Here is a 21,373-nt window from a genome sequence, read left to right on the forward strand (position 1 = left end):
ATGTAGTATGTAGTTTATTTTATGTACTAAATTAAAATTTCATAGGAATAAAATTATATAATAATAATAATCATAATAAAAACGGAATTAGGATAGTAGATATCATACATTTTTTAATATTAGTTTCCATTTGCGATCTTGATGTTAATAGTTTTAATTTCAAGATATTCATGTAAGCCCTCTTCTCCCCTGAAAGAAAAAAACATAGTGAATTTAATAATATAAGTAATATAACCTGATGAGTTATTTGGAAGTATCTTAATTATTTAAAATGTTAGTTTAAGAAAAATTTTATTAAATATTTTTTCAAACCGAAATTTCATAGTTTTGAGTTATAACTGATCATATTTCGTAACATAATTTTAACCAATAAAAAAAGAAAGAATTTTAAAAATTAAAATTTTTTATTGTTTATGTTTTATATTAATTATTACTTCAATTATTTGAATTGATCTAGTTTTTCTATTATTACTTACAATTCACGTCCCATGCCAGATTGTTTAAATCCACCAAATGGTGTTTGGGGTGTAAGACCATCATAAGAATTCACCCTAAAAATTATCAGTGTCAAATCAAATTTATATATACATATATATATATATATATATACATATACATATATATATATCACGAAGTTACCCTTATAGAAGAAAACACTCAACTTGAATATTTATACTCAATTGTTCGAGTTTACTTTAAAAAATGGATGTACTCAAAGTTGAGTTTTGAGTGTATATATCCACGTTTGAGAATAAATTCGAACAATTCAGTGTAAACGTTCAATATTTGAGATTTTTTTTTCCATAAAGGTAATCTAACTTACCAAACGCTGCCTGCTTCTACAGCTTGTGCGAATATCAAAGCTTTATTAATATCTTTAGTAATTATGCCGGAAGCAAGACCATAATTAGTGCGGTTCGCACGTTCAATCACTTCATCTATAGTGTCGAATTTCAAAATCGATTGGACAGGGCCGAAAATTTCTTCTTTGGCGATTCTCATATTGTCAGTTACGTTTGAGAAGACTGTGGGCTGTACAAAGAAACCGACATCGCCTTTGCGTTCTCCGCCAGCTTCCACAGCAGCACCCTGCTGTTTGCCCGAATTTATTAAGCCCATCACTTTGTCAAACATCTCCTGATCGATTTGTGGGCCTTGTTCCATTTTAGGATCGAATGGGTCTCCTACTTTTCTATCGAGTGCCAATTGCTTGGCATATTTAACAAACTCGTCATATATCTTCGAATGCACGAATGTACGCGATCCCGCGCAACAATTTTGTCCATGATTGTTAAATATTGCGCCATACGCGATTTTTGCCGCTTCTTTTACTAAAAGTATTAATAATATGATTAAATATAAATATAATGTAATTAATGTAAATAAATATAATGTAATTAATCTTTGAACAACGTATATATCCGTGAAAAAACATGTTAAATATATTTTAAATATGGCATCATATTTGTCTTTCATGGACCATAAAAGTTAAACTCAAATAAAAACTAAATGTCTTAATTAAAATCTCATTTGTTCCAAATATAAAATCAAATGTGGATTCAGTTTTGGTTAGATGCATATTAAATATCAAAATTTAACTTGGATACATATTAAGAACATATTTGAATTACATTACTTTTTAATTTAATATTTTATTTGAATTTTTTAATTTTTATTTGAGTTTATTTTTATTTAATTATTTTTACTTATGTTTATCAATTATTTTTATTTAATTTTAACTTGATCCATACAAAGGACAAATATGAATTATATTTAAAACATTTCACTTTTTTTGCAGATGATAAAGACGTGTAATCAGTCAGCATACAGTTATATAATAATAGCTGATATACGACACAACATACCATCAACATCGTCGAAGATAACGAGTGGACTTTTGCCACCTAATTCAAGGCTAACACGCTTCAGGTTGCTTTTACCAGAGGCTTCCATTATGATATGTCCGACCTGGAAGAAACCAAATCTCCATTACCACACATCGCATTTACGCAGCACGTTATATGGTAACATATATATTTATACAAGCACCTCGGTAGATCCGGTGAAAGCGACTTTACGAATGTCTGGGTGTTCAGCAATAGCTGCACCAGCAGTTGGACCGTAACCTGGAATGACATTTACGACACCCGCTGGTATTCCTGCCTCCTTCGCAAGAGCGGCCGCATAAAGTGCGGTCAAGGGTGTTTGCTCCGCTGGTTTCAATACCATGGTACATCCAGTAGCTAATGCAGGACCCCATTTCCAAGATAACATCATGAAGGGATAATTCCAAGGAATAATTTGCCCTACAACGCCGATCGGCTCTTTCCGAGTCAATGTAAAATTGGCGTCACCTAGTCAATCAATAAATGAGGATGCTTATTGCCATGTACTATAATAATTATATAATAACAATGCATAATAAAAGAATTAATATTACATCCATTATAATAAAAATATACTAATTATAACCGACAATAATTTTGAAGAAGAATACCTGTCGGTATAGTAGTTCCAACTATCTTATCACACCAGCCCGCATAATAACGAAGAAAGGCGATACTTGCTTGTATATCACCGACGGCGTTTGCATACGTCTTTCCGTTATCAAGAGTTTCGAGTGTAGCGATATAATCTAAATCACGTTCGATAAGATCTGCGAACTATTTTAATCGTATTTAATAAATAGTCGGTTTTTGTGTTAGCAACGAAACGATTTATTAAAATTAAATTCTACCTTGTGCATAAGCTGTCCACGATCGTACGCACTCATTTTGCGCCATTCTGACTTTCTATCAAACGCCCGTTTAGCAGCTTCTACTGCCTTATCTATGTCAGCCTGAAAAGAAAAATTTATTCTCGCAAAAAGCTATAATTTACTTTACGTTTAAATTAATTCTCTTTTATGTTATTGTCAATATGCGCGACTGAACTTACTCCTAGTCAATTCTACGTTCACAAGATCGTTATGAAAAAAGTTGCTTCTTAATTTTGTGCGCGTAATCAGAAAATTAAATAAGATGATTTTGACAATAATATCGAAACAATACTATCTGACATTTATTACTGCTGGTTAATTAACATTTGATTCTTGCACTTACACCGTTATATAACGATTATTCGAACGATTTTACCTTATCTCCTTCTGAAATTTCGGCTATAATTTTGCCATTAGCAGGATTAATAGTGGCAAATTTACGGCCGCTCACAGAATCCACGAATTCATTATTGATGAAAAGCTAAAAATAAATATTTTATATATTTAATTGAAAAAAAAAAACGCTCGCTCAATAAACGAGAAAAATATTCGAAATCTCAACGAAATGTTAAGTATTTTTGACTTACTTGAGTATATTTAATTTTCGTTTCCTTTGCCATCTTATCTGTCCAACAAGAGAACGTCTTCCTCCTGCAACGGTCAACGAGTAAGTGACTCAATCTGGCTGAGCCTATTTGACTGCACTTCGTCGCTAGTCGTATCGTTGTGATTTATATTTAGTCCCAGGACAGACGTCTGTATCACTCTCCGCGAATTTTTCTGCGTATGCAATTAAAAAGTGCTTCAACACAAGAAAAATTATAACATGATTTCGAATAAATATTAGCACAATAATATTAATAACATAATTAATAACATAAAAACATTTCAAACTTTAATCCAATATAGCGATTAATTGTAAGTATTATTAATATAGATAAACTGAACGTAAATGATACGAATGTAAATGATATTTGGTCTTTCACGAACTTTCTCTATTGTATTCTTTTGTTTCGTCTATATCTCGTAACCATCACGCTTGCATTCGGCGAAATACTATCAGCGCTATCAACGCAAACGCTATCTGTAACTACTCGTCAAGCAATAACGCGATAATGGCAACTCTATGGCAAGGCTTATGAACAGTAATAGGCTCTTCTTTAGCCTTATATTGTCACGAATAACACTATAATTAGTATTATGAGCGTCATTTCCGCAATTTAAATACCTCTTCAATGTTATATATAACGCTTTGAATTTCTTTAAACACAATTATCCATACGTACATGAAATAACAGTAAAATAATAAATACAATGTACCAATAGCATTTGACAATCATATACAACAACAGATGTATAGTTCACAATGTTTTGAACGTTCATAGAGCTTACAAACATTAATCTAATCTAAGTTAATTTAATCTTATTGTTGATTAGAAAATAAAAGATGAAAAACTTTTAGATTACCAAGTTCCACAATTCTTCGTAGAAAATCTTGTGTTAACTAATATAATAAGATTATTCAATTCGGTCTCAATCTCGATATAAAAAAAATATATTGACGTACGTATTAATTTAAATAAAATAAAGTATATAAACATTTAAAGTTTAATGTTTTATTTAAAGCTGTTCTTTTTGTAAATGCAACACTATTTTTACCGGAATCTATAGTAAGAATAAACTAGAATAAAATAGAATAAAGTAGAGTAAAATAGAGAGAGTACACAACGTTATTACAAGATATTTGCAAATGTGATATATTGCTAAATATACAGGGTAATCCGAAATTCCCACATTCGGCGTACAGGACATGATACTTTACGCTAAAATAAACAACTTTTTCCTTTAGAAAAATTGCGTCCGATAAGTAGTTTTTGCAGGAGAATATGTTAACACATAGTTGACCGGCAATTTTTCTCAGAATTTATCTCATGTCACCGGCGATTATTTCATAATTGGATGTGGAAGTGAATCAATATAAAGAAACCTTTTTATAATTATTTATTATAAACAAATTTTGTTTAATATTTAACTTTTAATATTTCTTTTTGGTATAATAAACGGTGTAACAATCACCTACGTGTAATGGTACACAATAGATTATATCTTGTTTCGCTGCATTTTCCTTTTGAAGAACATACTCTACACGTTCTAGTTGGATTTTTTTATAGCAAAGGGGACACAACAAAAAGTTTTATTAGCTAAATATTAGTTAAAGAAAATATTAGCTAAAGAAGCTTACGGTATGCTGAACAACAACTCCACTCTATGCTCTCCGAGAACGCTCTCCGACGCTGACGTGAAACAAAAGCTCTTCGATCACGATTTTACTCGTGGCCAGCAAGTCAGCAACGTTTAGGCATGTCAACACGAGTTAACTCGTGACCGGGCAACAATGTGTTAAAGTTAATAAATAAGCGCTCTTGTAGCGCTTTATGTTGCGCTCAAGGCCGGCACACGCGCCTCACTCGTGTGTACCTAGTCAGTGACTAATATTTATAAATAATGTCTTTTAAGACGCTCATACGGCTCTGTTGTGATTAGTTTACGACATCTTAAGACTATATTTAAGACAATCTTAAATAATAAGAATCAACTATAAACAACACCGGGATTTCATAATTCGCAAAGCATATTACTATTTACATTTGTTTTTATTTTCAGATGATGTGCAATCAGACCATTTTTTATTCATTTATAACGTAAAAAATAAAGGCAGTACTTATTTTATTAACGTTTTATTATTTAAGCAATATAATACGGAAGAAGGTCAAATCCTGATATTATTCATAATTGTATTATTCATAATTCTTATTATTTAAGATTATTATTTAAGATTATCTTAAGAAGTACAGTTTTAAGTTGTAAACTAATCACAACAAAACCGTATGAGCGTCTTAAAAGACATTACTTATGAAAGTTACTAACTAAATACACGCGAGTAGAGTGATCATATCTCAGTCATAATAAAAGAGTAAAAGACGAGTAAAGAAAAGAGCACTAATTACGGTTCCAAAAGGGTATAGTAAGTAGAACATAAAATCAGGTAGAACATAAAAGTCAAGGTGACGTCAAGTAATATAAAAATTATGTCATTTTGACGTCAAAATGATTTTGTGTCTTATCTGGGACAATGATCGATGGATTACTAGGTATAATATTTAAAATAAAATATAGTGGGTACTAATAAAACCGAGAAATATTAGTCGAACACATATATTTTATTATATTAAGATAATTTATAATTATATTTTGCACTACTCCGTATATCGCTTAACAATTTCTTATTATTTAGACAATAATCGTAAAATTCAGAACAATTAAATTCTTTATAATTGTATTTAACCATTAATAAACTTTTTACCGAATCAACAGTAAATCTATTTCTTCCATCAGTCCATTGAGCGTTCATCATACTGAAAACTCTTTCTACGTTTGCATTGTGGCTCGATAGTTGTGCAGAACCTCTACGCATAATCGGTATTAGCGCTCGCGGCGCTCAAATGCTGTGAGTGATAATAACATCACCGAAGTCTTGCTCTCTGGTCATTATCGACAAAGTATAATTAACATTACGAAAAAAAGAGTATATACAAGAGTACGATACGTAAAAAGTAGAGAGTACTCTTTTCACCATCTTAAAAAGAGTACATATGGTCACCCTACACGCGAGTGAGGTGCATGCGCCGACCCTGAGCGCTACAAAAGCGTTTATTCATTAACTTTAACACGTTCTCCTGCAAAAACTACTTGTTGGACGCAATTTTGCTAAAGGAAAAAGTTATTTATTTTAGCGTAAAGTATCATGTCCTGTACTCTGAATGCAGGAATTTTGGATCACTCTGTATAAATATTTTATATGAAGTTAGTCACTTGCGTTTTTTTACATTGGTGGTTACTTCTGACGGAAAAAAAATGAAATTGGTTAACTCAATGATACCATTCCATTCTTCAAGAAATACAGCGCTATTTGTCCACGCCGCGTATTAAATCGATAAATGTGGTTTCCTAAGCGTACGTTCAGACAACATCGCTTAAATTGAGAAAATGTGCATGCTGCTATCATGTGCAAATATGTTGCTCAACTGTATATTTTTAAACGTGTGAATGTTTGATATATTATTTAAATTGTGAAATATTGATAGCAGTACATTCATATTGCAACGTGCTTTTTCCTTATCTTTTTATTGTAAATATTTATAGCAGGAGATGTCCGATAATGCGAGTCAACATGATTACTTGACTAATTCGCTACATATTACGCGACAAGTAATCGAGGTAAGCTTCTCATGTTATTTTTAATTATTATTATTCGTAAAAATGTTACGCCATATCTTTTTAAAGCTTCATATGTTTCATATAATTTCCTTTTTATAACTTTAAGAATATTAAGTTACTTACTGTGATTCATAAAATATGTCGCACATTATCACATGCTTAATAAACAATTTATTAATAACACGTTTGTGCATGCATATTTGCAAAAGTTAATTAAAACTTAAGTTAAACTTATTCATTGTATTATTATATACACATTCCTCATTCGTGATAAATTTCAACACAGAAAACGCAACCGTGTCTTGGACTGGAACAAAAAGATGGTGACGCAAAGGAACCTTTTTGCTTTTCTCAAGCTGAGAATGAATGTTCGTCAAAGTCCGACCATACAATAGTATCGAATGATTCATTGGCTCCTGGCAAAGTAACTTGTTCCCTTAAAAATGGGATTACAGGATTGAGGCCTGTTACAAATCAATATTCCATAGTTCTCTTTGGACCCAGCGAATGGCGGACGCACAATTTGAATATTTTGCAACAATCAAACGAGAAGATCTCCGATGCTCAGTAGGTGATGCAATAAGAATGTCGTACAACAAATTCCCAATAAAATGAAAATTAATTTTCTTCGAACAATCTTCAGAATCACAGCCAACTGCGCAAGACAATGCGTGGAGCAATCTTACAAAGCTGTTGACAAAGCGCAACTAAAGGCAACAGATCATTTGAAAACACGTGCTAAATTGGTGTACCGTCATAAAACAGAATTAGAGCATGCGATCTCTGCCATTACTGAAGAGATAAGATTGGTAGAAGCTGAACGTCGTCGTGTACATCAATCTTTATCAGTACTGACTATACCTACATCTATCGCAGGCGAGTTTCTGCAATTACGATGTTCTCGCCTGGAGTCGGATCTTGTCCGTGACGATGTAGAAGAACAACTCGTCAAGGTTGAATTATAATTAATTAATACCATTTACTATTTCCTTATTCCTTTTTAAAACAGTATGTACTCTAGGAAATAGCGCTTTGTGCTGAGATACGAGATTTGCTAAACGGAATTCTCGAGCAAATCAAATTGCAGATGGTTGAACTGAAGACTGTCAAAGCACGATTGGAGAACGATTGGTCTGACAAAATATGTGCTTACGATATAGAATCTGTTTCGGTGAATTCATCAAACGATTCTTCACAGATAATGTGGAGAGCCGGATCTACAAGAATTCCTGCTATGTGAGTTGTTTTTGCTTTATCTCATGTTATATGTATGAAAGTGACAAGGATATGCTATAAAAAATGACATTGACGACATAAGATCAAAATTAACGGTAGGAATCGATAGATAGATCGATCGGTATAATTAATTATTTCCGTTTCGGAATAATATTATATTATTTTTTGCGATCATACAGTCGATGTTCATGTTATAGATATTTTTTTCAAATAGTTTTATTTCGCATTCAGACAATCAACACCTACAAGCTACGAGCACTTTACGCAAGAAGTATTAAATGCCAGCGAGACTGCCCGACAGAAATCAGTTAACCTAAGGTCAACTTTAAATGAAATGTATATCCATTCGATTAAAGATCTGCGAGATCAAGCTACTCGCGTTGACATTGTACTCGAGGAAAAAGTGAAACTTACACAAGATGTTCTTCGTCAATTACAGATCGAATTACTTCGCGTAAGATTTGTTAAATTAATGCAAAATGTGTATACAAGACATGACTAGGACTAAATCTACAAAACATATATCCGTTTGCAGTGTTTGCAGGAACTAACAAATACAGAAAAATTGATTGAAGAACTCCGGGATTCGACAAAAGGATTGAACAATGCCATGAAATTAGCACAGACAAGATTGGACAATAGATTGTTTCGACCCAATGTTGAGAATTGTCGAGATATGCCTCAATTAACGTACGTCACCGAACAAAAATTAACTATAGTCATTTATATTATAAGAATAATCTTAACAAGCACACATGGCTAACAAACGTGAGTTGCGAAAAACAGATAAAATTGTCTTATTTAGGCTCATCGAAGAAGTAAAATCTCTCGGCGAACGTATCTCTGCTGTGTTAGCAGAGTTAAAATGTGCCGAGGAATCTCAAACAGAACTAATTAAAACAAGGAATATTCTGGAACATGAGATAATAGTAAAACAAAAGACTTTGTACATAGATAAAGAACAGGGTCAGCTATTGCGTTCTCGTTATCCTTCTGCCACAGCTTTATCTGGATATTTGTAAGATGTTTAGATGCACATGCACTATGTTATGTTAATTAGTTAAAAACTTGGCATATCAATCAAGCATATTTTACATTTATTTGTTCTTTGCAATACTGAGTTATCAAATAAAATATATACCATGTAAATTTTAAACTTAAAACACAGAATTTCGATAAAAATTTTCAACATAATAAGAGATAAAAATAAAATAAAATTACCTATATAACTATCTTTAACTTATCCTGAAAATATGTAAAAGATAGAACAATTTAAGATGGGATTAATTAAAACCAGTATTGAAAGGAAAGGAATTATTTATTTTATTAATGATAATAACAAAACAACTTTAAAAAAAAGACATAGAAAACAATAATATTTCAATTATCAAATAAAAATACATATGTTCAGATAGATTTCAACAGAGGCAATGAGTATGATCAGACTGATTTCAACAAAGACAATAGGTTTCAGTCAAATATATAAACTCATGATCTTGTTAAATATTCAGTCTAAACCATAAAATATATTAGCAATATTAGAAAGCAAATATATGCTAATCAATAGTACCACTTTCAGTAACATGCGTTAGTACAGAAACTATGTTTAAGAAATACTTTCATGTAATATTTTTCTTCTTTTCTACAATTTTTAATCAGAATCAATCAGTCAAGATCACAAAATCAAATTCAAAGTCAAAATAAGAAATAATAATAACCTTTGAAAATATTCAAACCTTTTATTGAGGTATTACGAACCTTTATCTTAATACTGTGTTAATTGCAATGTGCTGATGATGTGATGCGTCTGGAAAAACATTACATCTTAAACAACAGTAAATTTTAAAGAAAAATTATACAATAATAAATTATACTTTAGTATTAGACTATCAAAATTAAAAAAATTTTTCTTGTTCAATTGTCTTCTATTTAATTATTTTAAATTTTTCCTGAATGAATCAAATTCATATATATATTCCATATTTCATTATATTTTATATAGTATAAGATAATGTGGTAATTATACAGAATACCCGTCTCACCTCCAATAACGACGAAGAAATACTTAATCGACGCGTTTTTGCAAGACAAATAACTTTCCTTTGAAAAAATCGTCGTTTTGCTTTGCGGAGCGAGATATTAATTAAAATTGACGGTAATTTAGGTTAGGAAACCTATCATTCCATTAATACAGAACTTATGGTCTACGCCGTTTTCAGCGACACTGACTTTCCACACTAGGAAAGGATGCCATCTGCATCCATTTTGAGAGGGGAACTACGATGCTACATCCACTTTCAGGTTTCGACGGTAAAACCTGCATGGTGGCAATCCGTGCTACATCCACTTTCAGGCGGTTTATGTTCGTGCTATAACCATAAGCGTACTTGGCAAGCACGACCTCACACATTGTTACATGTTTATAACATGAATTAACATGTTAATATGTGCAAAAAGAACAAGAATTGACATTGTGTATGATTAAAGCCAGCGGCACACGGTGCTTGTTTTCGTGCTGGATTGCTTGCTGGATGAAAATACTGCGTTGTGATTGGTATATTTTCGAAGATGGATGAAAATGCACCAATCAGAACGCAGTATTTTCATCCAGCAAGCAATCCAGCACGAAAACAAGCATCGTGTGCCGCTGGCTTTATATCACGAAGATACGAAGTGTCCGGTAATTAGCTGCCAATCCGAAGTGTGAGGGTAGATTGGATTGAGGCGAACATAAAAGTCCGTTTTGCGAGATTCGCAATAATTATCGAGTTATTAATGACAGAAATCTGAGGAGTAAGAGCGCGCCGACATAGATGATTGGAGAAGCGTTACAGCTGCTCAGGGCAGCGATCATGAATCTTTTCCCTAGCGTCAACTAGTGAAAAATAAAAGACTTCTGTGAATTAATGAAAAATGAAAAATTTTATATGAATTTGTGAAAATTGAAATATTTTACACGACAATTGAGTCGTTCAACATAGCAGTTGCGTTCTGGATAATTCTTAATGAATATCAAAGAAATCAAAATGATCAAAATAATAATGTTCGTATAGTCCGAAGGATATTACGTTACACGCAAAATCCGTTGGATATAATATCCAAAAAAAATGTTTCAAAATATGTACGGTCGCGGACATAATAATGTGTGCCCGTTTTTTTGCAACTTTCGGAACGCATCCCGACTCGAAAAGAATGGCCGCGTTCAGTAGAACAAAGTGATCAGAGAGCGCTTAGTGATTATTGTCTGTGATTGGAGCATTCTTTTAGATTCTTCATAGACCCAGAAGTATTTACCAATCAGGAGCGAGATTCGGTGGAAAATTTAGTAATGTTGTCCAACTGTTGAGTCTACTGAACGCGACCAATGAGAGTCATTGCTCCGCCTACGGAGCACGCCTGCGCAGTGACTCACAACGAAAGGCGAGAAATGAAATATACGCGGTGGGACATATTATAATAATACAGACTCAGATAAAATGAATACTCCAACATTAAATGGAAATGAGGGAACACAGAACAGACAAAAATCATCTGATGTAAGTCTCATATTCCGGGGGACATCCGAAAAAGGTAGAGATAAATAAACATGTTTATGTTTTCAAAACAATACGAACTTAATTAAGAGAATTACGATAGCTACGATTCTGTTATACGTTTATATGTGATTTATTATCTTAGCAACAGCCATCTTCTATAGCAGAAGCAATGATATTAGATACAGAAGCAGCTGTTATAGCGAATTTTGAATTTTTGGGACATACAGACATGGACATGGAAGAGGAAGAAGGAAATGGAGAGGATGAAATTTATGATGCAAATACGGATACCAAATTAAATAAAGTAACGTTTACTATCATTTTGCGTTTTAATGATATTGTTCGTGCTATTTGTTAACATAATTTCTTATTTTTCAGGCATAAATATGCGGCCTGTTTTCTGTATCAATAGTCTTTGATATCTTCCGATATCTTTTTCCCATTATTCCATATCTATTAACATCCATGCTTATTTCGAACTGTGTTTCATATTTCGGCCACGATATTCCTAAGAGGGCGCTAGTGCACAGTGAAATTTCTTTGGTATGCTAAAGCGGGAAGCACACATTCTTACATAAAAGCATAATGCACAACGTATAAGGAAATGGACCAATCAGAGTCTTTCATTTCAAGCGTGGCAATAGAAATGAGGATTCCGATTGGTTTATTTCCTTATGCGTTGTGCATTATGCCTTTATGTAAGAGTATATGCTTCCCGCTTAAAGGCCATCACATACAAATGAACGTAAGCAGTAAGATGTAAGTAGTAATGTGTGTATGTCTCTTAGGATTGCGAGACGTGAGAAAATTTAGAATATTTATTTTATAAATATATACACATGTTGGCATTCCTTAAGTTAATAATTCCGAAGTTGAAATAATATTAAAATTGCAATCATAAACATATATACAGAGTATTTCACAAATTCCTCGCTCCTAGGAATTCACGAAGACAGAACGAATTAAGAAAAATATAAAATTCCCATACCATTTTACGATGTACGCAATAACCGAGCTATTAATTATAGAAATGTAACGAATGAGCACGCACCAAGATGGTATCGAAAAAGCAATGAAGCTGCTCGAGCCAAGCGCGGCCCACATGATCTAACGACAGTTTCCAGCGTGCAAGAAGAAGAAGAAGGACAAGCCGCTGACGAAGTAAAACACGAGTAACGGCGGCTTGTCCTTCTTCTTATTCTTCTTCTTCTTCTTCTTGCACGCTGGCAACTGTCGTTAGATCATGTGGGCCGCTCTTGGCTCGAGCAACTGGTGAGGCAGCCGAGTGAAAGAGACGGGGCTAGGCGATAAAACGATGGCTGACGAGAAATATAATTTAATCGGAAATTTCAAGGTAGTACTCGCTAAATATCCCCGCTGTCGTCGCTGCAAATTCGAGTGTGTTGTTTTCACACGCGTGAGCGTGTAATTAGCTCAAGCTTTCTTCACACGATTCTTGCGAGAGATTTTAAACAACAAAACTCATCCCCAAGAAAAGCCTCAGCCAATCGCACGCTCGTATGTGTATAAATAACACATTTGGATTTGCATCTCGAATCTTTAAAAAAAAATTAATACTCGCTCTTCAGGTTCTCACAGAGAATGTCTAAAAACCTCCCTCAAACAAGCAGTATCTGATCTTGAAATTTTCATGGACCCCGAAACTTGTAAAGCGCAAGTTGGAACGAGAATAGTTTCCTTCGCGGTATTTCATTTCAAGATGGTATGTGAGCTGAGTGTTCTCCATGTACAACATTTTTCATAGGTACGTCTCGGGACATTTTTCATCAAGCACGAGCGACGAACTTGCGTAAAAGAGCTGGAAAATTTTACGAGACGTATCGTTCAGAGGGCAAAGGTTATCCGCGGATGTCACTTTCCCCATACTTATTCACAAAAATGATCGTAATGCGAATTAAACAGCCGCGGGAGCAGCTGCGGAAGGAAAATCCATACGGTTTTTGCAACCATCGACAGCAGGCTTTGATTTCTTCTCGTCTTTATCACCAAAGAAAGAAGCGCCCATTTTAAAAAGCGATCATAAAATGCGCGACTACTTTGTCACATTTATATTATCAACGTTCGCTTCAATCTTCCACTCTCGATAGAGCCTCAACGCACGATCAAGCGCGAGTTATGAAGATTCAGTTTTCGCGAAGAAACTAGTCGGGGGATGTTCGCAGCCGCAGTGGAATTTAACGCTCGCGTTCACAAGGGCCTAACATTCTTCTCGCGAAGGGACGTCATTGCCCCTCTTTTTACAACGGTGCGGATGTTTAACTCCTTTTTTCCTTATTTTCCGTGACAACGATATCACGACGAGGCCCTAACGAGGCAAGTACACTTATAACTAGCGTTTATGTCAAGAGCACTTCTCGGGAACATTCCGCTCGAGAGGTTAGTCCGCGATAGAAAGTTTCCTGCGACCGGAGGCCGCTGTGGTTTAAAGCTAAATTGCAGCAACAGCATTGTTATCGGTCAGCCCTGAGACAGGCTGCTGTCATCCGTCCGTGACATCTGCCGCGCGCCTTTGCGATTATCGGCAAATTCACAATTTTCTCGATTGCTTGCGCGATTTCAAGTAGTCATAATATATGGCGATAATATACGGCAATATGTAGCGATAATGGCAATATGTGGCAACAATATATGCCAACAATATATGGCAACAATATATGGCAACAATATATGGCAATAATATATGGCCATAATATATGGCAATAATTCATGGAATATATTTTTCGTTACAAAAGTCAATGCAAATTTGCGGCATGCACAATATAATAATAAAAGAGCTCTCTGCGAGCATTGAATCAAACGCTCACCGATGATGATATTGATGATGTCCCGTTATACTCAATCAGATCCATCAACGTCCGCCTATGTCCTCTGCCGCTCTCCATGTCGCACAGCATCCATCTTGCGCATCCTACGTTGATTGCTACACTTTCGCCACACTTCCGCGACGCGGTCGATACTTGTATTAGAGCGGCGATATTTGCGTCAATTAACGAACGTTTTACGTCGACATCGGTGGAAACTTTTTACGCGTTGCGAAACGGACTCTATAAACTCGATCGGCGAGGAGCAAGAACCGTGTGAAAATTTATCGACTCGTCCAACGGATTTTTACGGCGCTTTTTGCGCGATCGCGTCTGAAAAGTCGCGAAAATGCGGGAGTATCGATATCTACGAGTGAAATATTCGCGAATGCATGTGAGGAAAGATTAGACAATCAGAAACCGGTCACCGCGAGGGAGAACAAAGAGAGAGAGCGGGGCAAAGTTTCACGCATGATAGTTCCATCACGACGAAGCTTACGTTCGCGATACTTTGGCAAAATGAGAATTTAAGCTTTCTTTATTAGCAGCGCGGGTAAAAACGTGTATATTAATAACCGCGGTCACGATATTTAAAGGCACGCGAGCGAGGATACCTCAAGCTCGGCGTGCGCTGGCGCAATTTCTGCGCGCATTATACACTACTCGAGACAATAGGGATTGAGATGAATGGACAATATTGCCAAATAATTTTACAGCCTGTTTTGGAAATAAAAGAAAAATGGCCAACGGTATCGGCATTTATGCGTATGAATATATTTTACACGGACAATTGAATATTGTCAAATAATTGTCGTTAAATAATTCTGCGGCCCGTTTGAAAAATGAAAATAAAGCAGCTGATGATCGTATCGCGTTTGTAGATATGAATATCTCTTATTCAGATGACTAAATATCAAAAGAGAATCATTCGGTATTTTAAATTTCGTATGTAATGCAGGCTATCGATGAAGTAATCCCCTAATTGTTTCGAGCAATGTATTTTATTCAACGTCACAAACACACACATGCAAGAATCTATTTGCAATTCGCATTGACTCGAACGATATTTTATCTAGTTCTACATCCGTCATGCGAAATTTTATTTCTCTTTTCATTTTGTATTCACTTACCGAAACGACTTGCAGTCAAAGCCGGCCACATTCCGCTTCAACTCTATAACAAAAAATTCACATTCGCTCATCAAATTTGACTAACGAGTGCAGGCGAGTAAAAGAGTAGTTTACCCTCTGCGATCGTAATTCAAGCCGGAAATTATATCCCTGCTCTAGATCGCCAAAAGTCAAACAAAAGACTATAGTAAACTTGTAAACTTACCTTCAAGCCGACTCTGCTTGGCCCGAATCGAATCCTCCGATGCGGCATCCGCCTTCGCCGGATTGCTGTTGCTTTTTGCAACAACTGAAACAGAAAAATAATTTTCCCGGTTGATAATCTGCAGTAGAGAGAGAATATTTTTGATCGGGACGAATTGAAAATACAGAAATATTTTAATACGGAATTTTTATCTTTATATTTTTGTTCCAACATTGAAAATTTAAATGAGACATGAAGCTTTCAAGAGAGCTAATGAGGAACAAGTTGCAAGGCAAAGATCGTAAAGGGTTGAACATAAATATGTAGGAAACTTGTAAACTTTACCTTCTGACCGACTCTGCTTGGCCCGAACCGGATCCTCCGGTGCGGCATCCGCATCTGCCGGATTGTTGCTGCTTTCCGCAACAACTGAAACAGAAAAAGTAATTTTCTCAGTTGATAATCTGCGGTAGAGAGAGAATATCTTTGATCGAAACGAAATCGAAAGTACGGAAATATTTTGATATGGGATTTTTATCTTTATATTTTTGTTCCACCATTGAAAATTTAAATGAGACATGAAGCTTTCAAGAAAGTTGATGAGGAAAAAGTTGCAAAGGCAAAGATTGTAAAGAGTTGAACATAGATGTGTAGGAAACTTGTAAACTTTACCTTCCGGCCGATCCTGCTCTGCCCGAACCGGATCCTCCGGTGCGGCATCAGCGTCCGCCGGACTTACTTCCCGCAACGTCTGGAATAAAAATTTAGCGTTTTTGGTTGGTAAGTTGCGGTAGAGAAAGAATATTTGGTCGGGATGAGTGGAGAATATTCGCTACGGTTTTTTTTCTTCATTGACATTGACAGTCTAGATAGGACTTGGAGCTCTTGAAAGAGCTGACGAAAAAAATGACAACAAGAAGCGGAGACAACAGTTGTGTGCTCTCGAAAATACTCTTTTACGAATGGACATTTAAATTTAGATTCCGTAACGAGAGTAAACAGACTTGAAAGAAGCGCTGACCGAAAACAAAAAAAGGTCGCAGTCTAAGAAGCGGTATAACGTTTGAATATTCTACACATAACCGGTATACTCATACAGTTGGGAATTATTCAAAATGTTTGATTGAGAACATGATAAATTAGAGATCTGCGTTCATGGACCGTTATCCGTCTCTGTCTGGAACAATATCTCTTGTATACAACAACGCAATAAATAGATAGACAGACAGAGATTGACGAGAGTAATTGCAGATTCATAAAGTCATGATTACTAGTCGGATAATGACGGATTGTGAATGCCGAGCGCGAAATTCCGACTTGTTATTCCCGGAAAATTCGTCAAACGTCCGCTCTCGTTATCGGAGACTTCCCGCATAATAAATGATTCCACATACCTGGAAACGTGACGTATCGCTGCCGGCGTCCTGCTTTCCGGTTGCTGAAGTCCTCCGAATTTCACTCGCTCACGCTTCTAATGCCGATACTCGCGATTCAACCGTACGGTTAATCAACACGATGCCGACGCGATGCCGATTAAGTATCTCGAGGACCGACGAGATACATTTCTTTCAATTACGCGAGACGGAAGTGACGAGCGCGTCGCGCACAGCTGCTGTTGATGGAATGAGGTCGAATACGCGAGGCGCGCGAGTATTAATACGAAGAGCAAAAAGTGTCTTCGCTCGCGAGCCGATCAACATAATCGGCGCGATATAAACATTGCGGGCCTTGGCGGCGGTTGAAACAAAAGAGACTTGCCCTTGGGAATCTCTTCTTTTCTCGAAGGTTCCGGAACGACGAGGGGAATGCAAGGAGGCCTTTCAACTGTACGCGACATTGATTTACTATTTATTGATCACTGAAAATAAAAAAAATTATTCAGTCGAAGCTTCGGATATTTGTTAGCTTTATGTTAATTAAAGAGGAATGTGTATGATTAGAAAATGTGTTAGCAACTAATTGTATAGAGTGTCAAAGTTGTTGTGACGCCGTTATCGGAGAATAATTAAAGGTTATGATTGCGTTAAAGAGTGGAATTTCAACCCATGCGAATTTTGTCTTGTTCTTATTAAATGTTAGAATATCCGCTGCGGACAATAACTCTTCTACTTTTCATCTAATATTCAATGATGATAAATAACATGTAATTGCATTCGTTTGGCTATTTTATTTATTTAATAAAAAAATATATATCAGGGTGAGATTTCACCCATGACAACACCAACGTGATTTTCTTTGATGCTTTTTTAAAAGGCCTGGTTCTAGCATCAAAATAAAGTCCTCTCAAAACCCTACATTTTCGACTACAATGACGACTCTCTACTCCCAGTAGAAGCGGAGATATCAACAGAGAAAGGTTGGAAAACTTTAATCTTCGATATCTCCTAAACGGTTAGAGATACAGGCCTGGCTCTGGTATCAAAATAAAGTCCTCTCAAAACCCTACATTTTCGACCGCATGAACGACTCTCTACTCCCAGTAGAAGCGGAGATATCGACGGAGGAAGGCTGGATATCGACGGAGAAAGGCTGGAAAACTTTAACCTTCGATATCTCCTAAACGGTTAGAGATACAGGCCTCGGTCTGGCACCAAATTAAAGTCCTCTCAAAACCCTACATTTTCGACTACATAGACGACTCTCTACTCCCAGTAGAAGCGGAGATATCAACGGAGAAAGGTTGGAAAACTTTAATCTTCGATATCTCCTAAACGGTTAGAGATACAGGCCTGGCTCTGGTACCATATTAAAGTCCTCTCAAAACCCTACATTTTCGACTACATGGACGACTCTCTACTCTCAATAGAAGCGGAAATATCGACGGAGGAAGGCTGGATATCGACGGAGAAAGGCTGGAAAACTTTAACCTTCGATATCTCCTAAACGGTTAGAGATACAGGCCTGGTTCTGGCACCAAATTAAAGTCCTCTCAAAACCCTACATTTTCGACCGCATGAACGACTCTCTACTCCCAGTAGAAGCGGAGATATCGACGGAGGAAGGCTGGATATCGACGGAGAAAGGCTGGAAAACTTTAACCTTCGATATCTCCTAAACGGTTAGAGATACAGGCCTCGGTCTGGCACCAAATTAAAGTCCTCTCAAAACCCTACATTTTCGACTACATAGACGACTCTCTACTCCCAGTAGAAGCGGAGATATCAACGGAGAAAGGTTGGAAAACTTTAACCTTCGATATCTCCTGAACGGTTAGAGATACAGGCCTGGCTCTGGTACCAAATTAAAATCCTTTCAAAACCCTACATTTTGCCGTATATGGCGACTCTCTACTCCCAGTAGAAGCGGAGATATCAACGGAGAAATGTTGGAAAACTTTAACCTTCGATATCTCCTAAACGGTTAGAGATACAGGCCTGGCTCTGGTACCAAATTAAAGTCCTCTCAAAACCCTACATTTTCGACTACATGGACGACTCTGTACTCCCAGTAGAAGCGGAGATATCGACGGAGGAAGGCTGGATATCGACGGAGAATGGCTGGAAAACTTTAACCTTCGATATCTCCTAAACGGTTAGAGATACAGGCCTGGCTCTCGTACCAAATTAAAGTCCTTTCAAAACCTTACATTTTGCCGTAAATGGCGACTCTCTACTCCCAGCAGAAGCGGAGATATCAACGGAGAAAGGTTGGAAAACTTTAACCTTCGATATCTCCTAAACGGTTAGAGATACAGGCCTCGGTCTGGTGCCAAATTAAAGTCCTCTCAAAACCCTACATTTTCGACTACATGGACGACTCTCTACTCTCAGTAGATGCGGAGATATCAACAGAGAAATGTTGGAAATCTTTAATCTTCGATATCGCCTAAACGGTTCGAGATACAGGCCTCAGTCTCGCACCAAATTAAAGTCCTCTCAAAACCCTACATTTTCGACTACATGGACGACTCTCTACTTCCAGCAGAAGCGGAGATATCGACGGAGGAAAGCTGGATATCGATGGAGAATGGTTGGAAAACTTTAACCTTCGATATCTCCTAAACGGTTAGATATACAGGCCTCGGTCTGGCACCAAATTAAAGTCCTCTCAAAACCCTACATTTTCGACTACATGGACGACTCTCTACTCCCAATAGAAGCGGAGATATCAACGGAGAAAGGTTGGAAAACTTTAATCTTCGATATCTCCTAAACGGTTAGAGATACAGGCCTCGGTCTGGTACCAAATTAAAGTCCTCTCAAAACCCTACATTTTCGACTACATGGACGACTCTCTACTCCCAGTAGAAGCGGAGATATCAACGGAGAAAGGTTGGAAAACTTTAATCTTCGATATCTCCTAAAGTTCTCCTAAGTTCAGATATTTCGTCGACTCGCGGGATATTTATAATCGGCGTCTCGTCGCGTTAATTAACATGTGCTCCTCCGAGCGGATCGAATGCTCACCGACGGCCACTGTCAGTGCCACAAGCAAATGTCTGGAGCGGATATGGGATGCTGAATTGTGAAGCATGACGAAGGGAACGGGACGCGGCCAACGATACATCATGCATCTCCAGACGTGTCAAATTGTTTATTATACAGGAAACTTTGATACGGCAACATGTATTTGAAGATTTAGGGCAAGAGCACAGGCTTTTGCATAACGCATAATACATAATGCATAAGAGAATAAACCAATTAGTTTTCTTCGTTTCCTTCCTCAGGACAGAAATGAAGAACTCTGATTGGTTGATTCTCTTATGTATTGTGTATTATGCGTTATGCAGAAGTCTGTGTTCTGGCTCTAAACGTAGTCAAGTCATAGCATAGAGATAGCAACTATGGTTGCAACACGGACATAAACCGCCTGAAAGGGGATGTAGCACGGACTTCCACCACATGAAGATTTTACCACCGAGACCTAAAAGTGGATGTAGCATCATAGTTCCCCTCTCAAAATGGATGCAGATAACGTCCTTTTTCAATGCGGAAAGTCAGTGTCGCAGAAAATGCCGTGTTGGCCGCTTTCAGGTTTCTCTCTGATATTTGGTCTGTTCTTTTTAGCTGCACTATTGAACTGGTGCAATAAGTTAAAGTGAAAAAAAATATAGTTGTCTCATTCTAACTTATTGCACTAGTTCCGCAGTTCAGCTGAAAAGCCTAAACGGTTGGCCTCCTTAGCCAATACGAAAATTTATTCAGAACTGTCAGTCTTTTTATTGGCTGCGTTCCAATATTTACTGCCAGTACTGAAAGCACATAGTTTGTGTCGCGTATACTACAGATTTTTAGTGCTGGCAGCAAATTTCGGAACGCAGTCATTTGGTCTGTTCTTTCTAGCTGCACTGAGGAACTAGTGCAATAAATTAGAATGAAACAACTATATTTTTTCTCACTTTAACTTATGACACCAGTTCAGTAGTACAGTTAAAAAGAACAGACTAATTATCTCGTCGGTGGATACGGCTTTATAGCAAGCCGAAATTT

At 36.4% G+C, this 21,373-nt stretch overlaps 2 protein-coding genes across 3 annotated transcripts; one reads left to right on the forward strand and one right to left on the reverse strand.

Moving 5' to 3' along the window:
* LOC105188920 (retinal dehydrogenase 1) lies at positions 1–10,500 on the reverse strand. Of its 2 annotated transcripts, XM_011150643.3 has the most exons (11): positions 10,315–10,500; positions 10,031–10,079; positions 3,346–3,538; positions 3,135–3,239; positions 2,738–2,839; positions 2,498–2,663; positions 2,050–2,354; positions 1,866–1,968; positions 824–1,331; positions 477–551; positions 1–189 (listed from the first exon to the last, which is right to left on the reverse strand). In XM_011150643.3, the coding sequence occupies exons 3-11, from the start codon at positions 3,376–3,378 to the stop codon at positions 120–122; spliced, it is 1,467 nt and encodes a 488-aa protein (XP_011148945.1). In that variant the 5' UTR covers positions 3,379–3,538; positions 10,031–10,079; positions 10,315–10,500; the 3' UTR covers positions 1–119. The 2 variants fall into 2 exon arrangements, with proteins under 2 accessions (XP_011148945.1, XP_011148936.1); XM_011150634.3 differs by lacking the exons at positions 10,031–10,079; positions 10,315–10,500 and adding an exon at positions 5,001–5,183.
* Positions 6,061–9,451, forward strand: Tektin-A (Tektin A). The gene is made up of 7 exons (XM_011151024.3): positions 6,061–7,036; positions 7,323–7,603; positions 7,680–7,989; positions 8,058–8,272; positions 8,504–8,726; positions 8,808–8,962; positions 9,078–9,451. Exons 1-7 carry the CDS (start codon positions 6,968–6,970, stop codon positions 9,292–9,294), a joined length of 1,470 nt encoding a protein of 489 aa, XP_011149326.1. The 5' UTR covers positions 6,061–6,967; the 3' UTR covers positions 9,295–9,451.
* Positions 10,501–21,373: the final 10,873 nt, after the last annotated feature.

The sequence above is a fragment of the Harpegnathos saltator genome, unplaced genomic scaffold, assembly GCF_003227715.2.
Source record: "Harpegnathos saltator strain DR-91 unplaced genomic scaffold, Hsal_v8.6 scaffold4, whole genome shotgun sequence".
Lineage (NCBI taxonomy): Eukaryota > Metazoa > Arthropoda > Insecta > Hymenoptera > Formicidae > Harpegnathos > Harpegnathos saltator.